Raw genomic sequence first — 10,388 nt, forward strand, 5'->3', positions numbered from 1 at the left:
TTTTCAATTTTCCCCGTATCATGAGAATAAAAAAAGTTGATTAAAGGAAATCTAAGAGAAAAGCGCCAAGAGTTTAAAATATTATTGTTACAAAATCATTTGCTTGTAATAAGTAGGGAGCTGTCAAAAATAAGTGTCACCAATGAAAAACTGATTGATCGGTAAAAAAATTTGTGACACGTAGTGTCAAGAATTCTAAGTGTCAAGAATGGCGCGTGGAAACAATGACGTACAATCATCCAATTAAGTTAGCAGACTCGACGGAAAAGTTAATTGGTCAAATCTTTCCAAAGAACCTTCATCAAGGCGACCAAAAGTCTATATAAACGAGTTGATGAGAAAAAACTTTCATTCACCCTTGGTAACTCGACCGGACAACATCCAGCGTTTAATTCAAATTAAAAATTTTCCATCAAGTTGGCACGAGGAAAAAAAAGCGGACAATCATCCAATAAATTTAAAAGGCTCGACGGAAAATTTAATATGTCTACAATTTTCAAAAAAAAAACTTTATATCATTGCATCCACAAGTCTATATAAGTGAGTTGATAAAAAAAGATCATTCATTCAACCTTGGGAACTTGACCGGACAATATCCAGTGTTAAATTAATAAATATAATCCAACAAATCGCAGTAAATAACATTTAGATCTCTACAAAAATGAGTCAACAACTAACCATTGGAAACAGTAGTAATGGTAACAACTACAATAGTATAAACAACAACAACTATCTGAACCCATTCTCAGAAACTTTATCACCAGGGTTTTGTACAAACAGCCTGGATACTAATATTAACATGAAAACAAATACGCATCTCAGCAATCAGCCAACAAACAATTTCAACCACAATACTTTTTCAAACTCCGATGGAAGCATTCATGACTATCAAGATCTTGATTAATATTCACATCGACAAAATTTCAATCGGCATTATTTTAGTTACCCAAACTGTCATTACCAAACATATTATAATCAACAACGTCCATTTATTCAACATGCTAATCAACAACATTTCGACCAACAACACTTCGAACAGCAATATTTCAATCCGCAACATTTCAATCAGCCAATATACAACGACCAATCATTAAATCAAAATATTTGCAGTGCAGAACAACTTTATGAACAACAATCATATCAACCAAAGTTCAACAAACAACATTTTGACAACCAACATTTCAGTTATCGATATTTCAACCAACAACATTTCAATCCAACACATTTCAACGAACAAAGTTCACACCAACAAAATAACAACCAACAAAACTTCAACGGACTACATATCAACCAACGATATTACAACGAGAATAACAATGCTTCAAATAATTTCTGTAGTTCTTATGCCTCTAACAAATCAACACCTACTACAGATGCTTCTTCCCTTAGCTCACCCGAAACTAATTTAAACATTAAAAACAACAACCAGTTTGTTAATCATAATTCTCAAAACATCAACGAAAATGCTTATCAAAGTTTTTCGATCCCAAATTTCAAGCAGCCAGCAATTCCCTCAACATCAACTTCAGTTGCTACATCATCCGGCCAAACAGTTGTTGCTGGTCAACAACAGACAACCTCAAATAAATCAACAAAAGTGGTTAAAAAAAGAGCCATTCTGTCGAAAGATAAAACAAAAATGTTAGAGAATTACTACCAGAATAACTTCAACTTTCCCTATCCTGATCGGGAAACATGTGAATCCCTGGCCAACCAGTGCGGAATTTCCGGCTCTCAAGTTAATAAGTGGTTCAGTAATAGGAGGAACAAGGACAAAAATACCAGGAGTCTAACCGACATTGCTAATAGGAGGGAAAGAGGAGGCAACTAACTTTCACTCTGCTGAATTGTTTTGTAAATATTTCCAACCTTTGTAAATATCTCATTTATGGTACATTTTTGAAGTTTATTGATTGAATTTATTATTATTTCATATTTTGTGATATAATTTGTGATATATATATTTGTATATATTGTGGTAATTTGTGATAAATATAACGATTAATATTTAACAGACGTTATTTTTTGAGATATTGTTTTATTGGTATTTGGCATTATTTTGATTTCAATTTTGTTATTGTTTATTTTTAATTTTTTATCAGAACATGCCTTTTGACGGCGATAAAGATAAGATTTGCATTGAATTCAACTTGATATTAGAGTTGTTTTTATTTCAACACTAAAACTTGTGTGGATAGCATTGGACCTCTGGCATTATCTGCATAGTCGGGTTTATAGCAAAAGCTCCGTTTTCTTCCAGTCTTTCGTTTCCTGAGTCGGGTTCATAGCAAAATCACTTTTTTCTTCCAGTCTTTCGTTTCCAGAGGCATCGAGATTTTACCCACATCACATGTAAATGGACGAAAATGCTAATCATAGTCTTTCGATTCCAAATTTCAAGCAGACAGCAAATCCCTCAACATCAACTTCAGTTACTACATCATTCGGCCAAACAGTTGTTGCTGGTCAACAACAGACAATTTCAACAAAAGTGTTTAAGAAAAAAGTCATTCTGTCGAAAGGTTAAACAAGTATATTAGAGAATTACTACCAGAATAACTTCAACTTTCCATATCCTGGATCGGGAAACATGTGAGTCCCTGGCCAGCCAGTGCGGAATTTCCAGCTCTAGAAGGAATTTTCAGCAATAGAAGGAACAAGGACAAAAATACCAGAAGTCTGACCGACATTGCTAATAGAAGGGAAAGAGGAGGCATCGATTTTCATTCCGATAAATTTATTTTTTAATTGTTTCCAAACTTTGTAAATATTTCTAACTTTTGTGAACACTTCCAACGTTTGTAAATATTTTAGTTCATACAATTACAAAATTTTTTTCTTTTCTCTTTTCACATTTTTTGAGATTTTTACGATATTTTATCTAAAACTTTCAATTTATTTTAATTATTAATCTAGGTTCACTTTTTACTCTATTTATACTCCAACTTCCATGCTTATCTCACAAAAGTAATTGAATGCGTAGTGGACTTGTATACTTTTACCGTCGTTAAAATATAAAGATTTGTTTACATTTGTGAAAAATATGATTTTGTCCCCAGACGCCGAAAATTGGCTGAAAACAAGATTGTGTGAGACGATTTTATTGCTTTGTAAATCAGGTCTTAAATTCGAATCTCAGTTTTCAGTGGATGGCCTGTTGGCCGTCACGATTGATCGCAACGAAGTGTTGCTTGTTAACATCAGGGAAGTTGTTGATCATAATAATGATGATTCTGGTAACAACAATAATAATATTAACAACAACAACAAAAATATTAACAACACTACTACTGTTCAAAAGAAATGTAACAATAATGGTTCTAACTCTGTAAGTATAAACAAGAACCTCGGTTATGTCCATGGTCACAACAGCAGCAGCAGTAGTCGGAGGAAAAAAGTGAAACCATCAATTTCAATTAGTTCTACATTAATATCTGATGATGATGATGGTGGTGATAATAACAACAACAACGATAATAATAACATTTTGAACTGTTGTAACAATAAGTCTACTCAGGTCAGTCAGGAACTCATGAAAGACGAAAACCAAAATGATAATAATAACAACTTTGACAGTATCATAAACTCAAATTTAAATTTTGCTTCCAACAAGAACTTTTCCGAAGCTAATCGTCACCTGCTGGACAATAAAAATGTATTATTTTTTCATTTTACTTTTTTTATTATTTAACAATTAGTACCAAGTCACATTTTCCAATCATGTATTTTTTTGCAGTTTCCAGAAAGAAAACGCCACGTCAAAAACAATAAAACTATTGACAATCGCAACAGCCTGAACAACAATAATAACAATAGCTCATTAACTTTTAGTAATACACTAGATGATTTATATGACAATAGCCACAACAACAACAACAACAATATGGATGATGGTAATGAAGATGAGGATCTGAACTCATCTATAAAGAATGAAATTTATCATGAGGAACCTTCCATTCACAATTCGACAACTTGTTTTAATGAAACTCATTATTCTATGAATAACATTAAGTTTGAAGACGATGGTGAAGATGGTGATAATTTGATTAAAACTCACTATTCTATGAATAACATTAAGTTTGAAAACGATGATGAAGATGGTGACATGGGTGGTGAGGAGTTTGAACTTGGTAAGGTAAAAGTCGAAGATGACTATCATTATACTAATGTTAGAATTTTAAAAATTTTTAATTAGTTTTTTTAATGATCTAATTAATTTTATTTGTTTTTTTTTTAATTTTAAAATATATATACTGTTTCTTTATAATAAGTTCTGAAAATAATCTAAACATAAGTATCAATTTTGTAGAGTTGTTCCGGGGTGTAGATACAGATTCAATGGTGACGTAAGAGATTGAACGTGTAGTTTTTCTGCACAGAAAATATTTTCATTTAAAGATTAATCATTTTATATTTGTTGATTGAAATGTTGCATTGCAAGTATTAACAACCAAAAGAATACTAGCAAAACAGTTTAGTGAAAACAGCCTGCATATTGATAGGAGTATGATTACATACATGCAACTGAGTATTGGCTAACAAAGAATTTTAATCATAATAATTTTTTAAACTCTGATGCAAACATTCAAGATTTTGATAAATATTCACATCGACCAAATTTCAATCGACATTATTTCAATAACCCAAATTTTCATTACCAGAAATATAATCAACAACATTCATGTAATCAACATTTTAATGAACAACATTTCAACCAACAACAGTTCAATCAACAACAATTCAATCAGCAACATTCCAATCAACAAATATACAACGACCAATCTTTAAATGGAAGTATTTTCAGTACCGAACAACTGCATCAACAACAATCCCATCAACAAATGTTCAACAAGCAAAAATTCAGTTATCACTATTTTAACCGACAAAATCTCATTCAACACCAACAACATTTCAATCAACAAAATTTCAATCAACGACATTTCAACCATCAACATTTTAACCAAAAACATTTTAACCAGACTGACAACGATTCAAATAGTTTCTCCAGTTCTTATCGAGTTCACAAATCAACACTAACAGATCCAGATCAGCTTTCTTCAATTTGCTCATCCGAAACTATTTCAAACATTAATAACAACAAACAGTGTGTTAATCAAAGGTCTAAAAACATTATCAAAAATACTCATCGAAGTCTTTCTATTTCAAATTTCCAGCAACCAGCAAACATCTCAACACCAACTTCAACCACTACATTATTTGACCGGAATGTTGTTGCTGGTCAGCAACAGACAACCTCAAGGAATTCAACAAAATTAGTTAAGAAAAGAGTCATTCTGTCGCTTGATCATACACGTATATTAGAAAATTACTACCAGAATAACTTTAACTTTCCCTATCCTGATTGGAAAACATGTGAGTCCCTGGCCAGCCAGTGCGGAATTTCCAGCTCTAAAGTTAATAAGTGGTTCAGCAATAGGAGGAACAGGGACAAAAATACCAGGAATCTAACCGACATTGCTAATAGGAGGGGAAAGTGAAGCAACTAAAGTTTACCCTGCTGAATTATTTTGTATACGTCTTATGGGATGATTTATATAACGATCAAAAGTTAATTGGCTGCAATTAGGAGATAATGTTCTATTGGTATTTTCGATTTTATTAACTTTTAATATGCTATTGATTAATGTTGTTTTGTATTAGAAAATTTGTTCTGACTTTGATAAGAATTTTATTGACACACAAATTTAATTTTACTATTTTATGATTCTGTTTAAATTGAGTGGAAAGTTATATCACCTCTGTAGGAAACGTGTGACGCCTGACATTTAGCGGCATTTCATAGTCATTTAAATTTGGTCTGTCCCGTTGATCCGACCAGCAAGTTGAAACGTTAATTTATAAATTGGAATTTTTTTACATGTTTCAAGCATACTTAATGATAAAATTTGTTACGTGAAAATAATGTTCTTCATAATATTTCTTTCAAAAGTTATTCGAAAATTCCTAAAATGTCGATTTAATAGAGCTAAGTACAATAAGATCGGTTTCCGATAGAATTAATTATAACATTAAATGATAAATTTTATTAATCCAATAATAATAATAAAATCTCTTTAATGATGGTTAATTTTTAAATCTACCGATTCGTCAAAAAAGTTTCACCACAAGCTGTTGCTAATCGCACTATAATTGCCATTTCAAAAGGTCAAATAAAATCAATGTTTGTAATAAAAAGTAATAATTTCAGTGCTGTACACTCTTAGTAAAATGTAATAAAAGAATTTTTATTATAAAAACAAATAATAATAGAAACTTTGTTATTATTATCGAAAAACAGTAAAAAATAGATGTCAATTGGTAGGTATATTATATTATATGATAATTTAATAGTGAATAAAATAAAATAGAAATAATCTACAATGCTCGTCATTCATAAAAAATTTAGAATGAATGAGTACATGGAGAAACGGCAGTTACGATCATAATAATAACAATAATGATATACATGAATAATAAAAATCCTCGCGCACTGTTATAAGCTCATTCGACCACCAACTGGACGCCAATAAACTTTATTGGTCTATAAATTATCAATTAACTTAATTGATCTGTCAATTAACTTAATTGGTCCATCAATTAACTTAATTGGTCTATCAATTAACTTAATTGATCTATCAGTTAACTTAATTGGTCTATCAATTAACTTAATTGGTCTGCCAATTAACCTAATTGGTCTGTCAATTAGCTTAAGTGGTCTATCAATTAACTTAATTGGTCTATCAGTTAACTTCATTGGTCTATCAATAACTTCATTGGTCTATCGATTAGCTTCTTTGGTCTCTAAGTCATATCTTAGTCAACAGATGCTTATTAAGAAAGTATCTTTTAGAAACTGATGAGATGTGTGAAGGAGTAACAACAAAGATGTTATGATATTTAAATTCTATACGTAAAATAAAATAAATAGTAAAAGTAAAGTAAATATTCAAACATATAGATAGGCGAGGTGGGGGTAGGGTATTTTTAATTATTAAAAATGTTTCCTATGAAAAAGTAACCCTCTCGTTGTCGTTCGTTGTTGTAGCTATCACAGTCGCCACAATCACTACCATTATCATCGCTCGAATAATCGTCATCATTATCACGAACATCACCATCATGAATTTTTCATCATCATCACAAATAACATCATCATAATCATCACAAATATCACCATTATCATTGTTATAATCGAAACGAATACCTTGGCGATCTATTAATCGTTAGCTGAGAGGAGAACAATAAAGAAACATCTTGAACCTGCCACCCCCCCCTCCCCACATTCATCGATCTCCATCCTGCCTGGCCTATATAAGCCGGTTGTCAGTTGGCACGCGTATCGTGATGGTTGTTGCAAGTAATCGAACGAACTGATATAGAAAGAGTCAAATACTTTCTTAATTAAATTTATTTCTGAAATTAATCAGAAGAACGTTCTTTCAACGTAACAGCCGCAATCTCAAACCTGTCATTTTTTCGATTCTCTACTGAAAAATTAAAGACAAGATGGAGACGTCTCGAATGGTGACGTCATCCTTAATCCTCCTCGCGAGCGCCTGCCTGCAAGTCGTACTCGCTCAGGATTTAACCAGGTGGTTTTGAGAAATGGTGATGTGAAGATGCGATTGAAGGATGGAATGAATTGATGTCATCTCATATTGATGTTAAACAATTCAATGACGATCATGTGGATGAGTGATTGTATTAATACCAAAAACATACATGGAATCAGTCTATTTATCTGCCAATAAATAAGCAGATGAATTAACTTTCAAGTGAAGCTATGTTCTTATTTTTGAATATTGATATGTAAAAGTGGATGATGCGATGTTGTGCACAAATTAATGCCTGTGCCTATGAGTGATATTAAAGGGCGCTATATAAATTTTTTAATAATAAAAAATACATACATACATTTTAATAATAATACTACATACGCATCATTTGCGCATCTTTGAGTGTTGAATCGCGCAATACCAACGCTAACGAGACATCTAAGATCTGAGCTAACTTGCCGATCAGTTGAAAGGTTAAAGATGTGTTGCACTCTTCCTAGGTTCAGAGGAATGAATATCACACAAACAGCGTATATGAATACGTGCAAAACGATGCATCACGAACGAAGCATGTGAGAGGCGGGCATTTTTTTGTCATACTCGAACCCGGCCACTGCATGCACTGCGAAACAGCACCAGGCGACCTTAACCACTAGGCCATCATGCCGCTCAATGGTGTGGTGATTTGTACAAGTTGATGATGACAGGAAGTGTACAGTTGGTAAAAATTTGTGATAAGGTGATGTGTACAAATTGATGGTGATGTTAATAAATAAAATTTGATATTTGTAAGTATAGTTTTTTATTCATAGTTTAATAATTTGGTATATCAAATTTAATATAAACGTAAAATGCGATCAACCATCATTCTTCAATCCTTCATTAACCAGTGCACCAGGTGTAGGAGAGCCCACGCTGCCAAGTTTTCCTGAGTCAAATCCCAAATGTTAGTGCGGTTGTTGTGGTTGTTGTTATTGCAGCAGCAGTATTAGTTGTAGTAGTATTATAATAGTGGTATAGTAGTAGTAGTAGTAATATTAATAGTAGCAGCAGCAGCAGCAGTAGTAGTAGTTGTTGTTGTAGAAATAAGTAGTGGCAGTAGTAGTAGTTGTTGCTGATGTCATTGCTGTTTTTGGTGTTGTTTCATAAGAGATACAAAATCGTTGTTGTTGATGGAGTATGATTGTTATTAGCTGCTTGATATCATCTCATTGTTTGTTTAGAATCACATTAACAAAATATTTCACTGTTTATGCTTGTTGGATGTTTCAAGTAGCAACATTTTTGTTGCTTGTTGAAAAATCACAACATGTACAGCTGTTGATTTTTAGAGTCATAACACTTCAAATTGTTGTTGTTGTTGTTTGTTGAGAGGTGCAACTTGTTATGTTGTTTTTTGTTGAGAAGTACAACATATAAAATAAAACGAATTGATTCTAACAGCAACAGCTTGTTGAACTTTTAATAAAAATATTAAAGATCATTCAGTTGTTATTAGAAGCATTTGAATTTAAAGGTTTGCACTCGAACGATCAATAGCTAGCCGCTGAGAAAGTGAATCAATCAATAAAATAAATTCGCATTGCGCAGCAGTCCGAGCATTAATAAAAGTTTATCTGTACATAAAATCTTTTGAGTTTCACAAAAATTGAAAATTTTATTAAATTTAAGCTGAATTTAAAAAATGAAAAACATTATTGTATTCTAAAAAAAAATAACGAGGATTTAAATGAATATATAAAAAAATAATATTCAGGTGTGATACTGTTGATGACAAATTGTAAAAGCGAATAAAACATGAACCACGAACTGTTTCTTACGAAATTTTTTCTTAAACTTGCCCCAGTTAACGAGAAGAGCACAAAATATTGTTACGGAGGAGGAAGCAACTACTGGAAGACATTCGACGGTGCTGAATACATCTACGAAGGCTGCTGCTCATACACTCTTCTGCAAGATTCCAAGCGATGGATATCTCTTAAGAACCTTAAGTGTGGTTCCGCGGGCAGAACTAAGGTTAGATGTTGTTTGCTGAAACATTCTTAGCAATAATAATTTGTTGAAAATTTTGTTTCAATGCGTTTATTTTGCGATATGTCCAGCGTTTCTTGGTTTTATCGGCAGATTTAAAAAACTTTTCTGTAAATATAACGACTAACTTATATTCAAAATGAAAACAAATAAACCCTTCTTTTCATTCATTCACAAACAATTGTTTATTGGATCTAATAGGAAATGAACAATTCAAACGAATCACAAATTGACTATACATTTACAAAGCTGAATGCTAACTAACCACTTCCTATCATAACCAACATTCTGCTTACAGTTTGAACATCTAATAAGCCAATGTATTCTGTCAGAATTGCGCAAGAACTCGTGTGCACACACAACCACACACATTCACGCACGCTACAATTTATATTCAAAAAATAAAATAACAATAAAATATGTTTCAACATTTAAAAATGAAAATTGTTATTGTCGTGTGCGACAAATGAGCTTGCTTCTTTTTTATCATTTACTCATTTCGTAGTGGCGATCAAACATCCAAACACTTTCTGCATTCGATCTTCATCACAATCTGCCTGAAAAACCAATTTTACATGAATAGATGGATGAAAATTGAAGAGTTTTTATTGCTCGGTCTGTGAGCTCTGGATATTCGGCAGCGGTTGCTGATTAAAAAACAGTTTTTTCAAACGGCATCTTCAGTCCTTGGTCCAAAAAAATATTTCCCAACTTAACAGTCAAATTAGCTTCAATTCCAACAAAATAATTCCATTTTAGCAGAATAAAAATGATTCTCATTTACAGGAAAGCAAACGAACA

General features: G+C 32.2%; 2 protein-coding genes across 2 annotated transcripts; both read left to right on the plus strand.

Annotated features, from left to right (window-relative positions):
• Nucleotides 1–661: 661 nt before the first annotated feature.
• On the plus strand, nucleotides 662–1,831 carry HELRODRAFT_172433 (hypothetical protein; the record flags this gene model as incomplete). Its single annotated transcript, XM_009019092.1, has 2 exons — nucleotides 662–765; nucleotides 1,186–1,831. 2 exons carry the CDS (start codon nucleotides 662–664, stop codon nucleotides 1,829–1,831), a joined length of 750 nt encoding a protein of 249 aa, XP_009017340.1.
• Nucleotides 1,832–3,043: 1,212 nt separating this feature from the next.
• On the plus strand, nucleotides 3,044–5,498 carry HELRODRAFT_172434 (hypothetical protein; the record flags this gene model as incomplete). Its single annotated transcript, XM_009019093.1, has 6 exons — nucleotides 3,044–3,517; nucleotides 3,737–3,893; nucleotides 4,098–4,168; nucleotides 4,725–4,843; nucleotides 5,106–5,238; nucleotides 5,337–5,498. 6 exons carry the CDS (start codon nucleotides 3,044–3,046, stop codon nucleotides 5,496–5,498), a joined length of 1,116 nt encoding a protein of 371 aa, XP_009017341.1.
• Between the last annotated feature and the right edge of the window lie 4,890 nt (nucleotides 5,499–10,388).

The sequence above is a fragment of the Helobdella robusta genome (genome assembly GCF_000326865.2).
Source record: "Helobdella robusta unplaced genomic scaffold HELROscaffold_23, whole genome shotgun sequence".
Lineage (NCBI taxonomy): Eukaryota > Metazoa > Annelida > Clitellata > Rhynchobdellida > Glossiphoniidae > Helobdella > Helobdella robusta.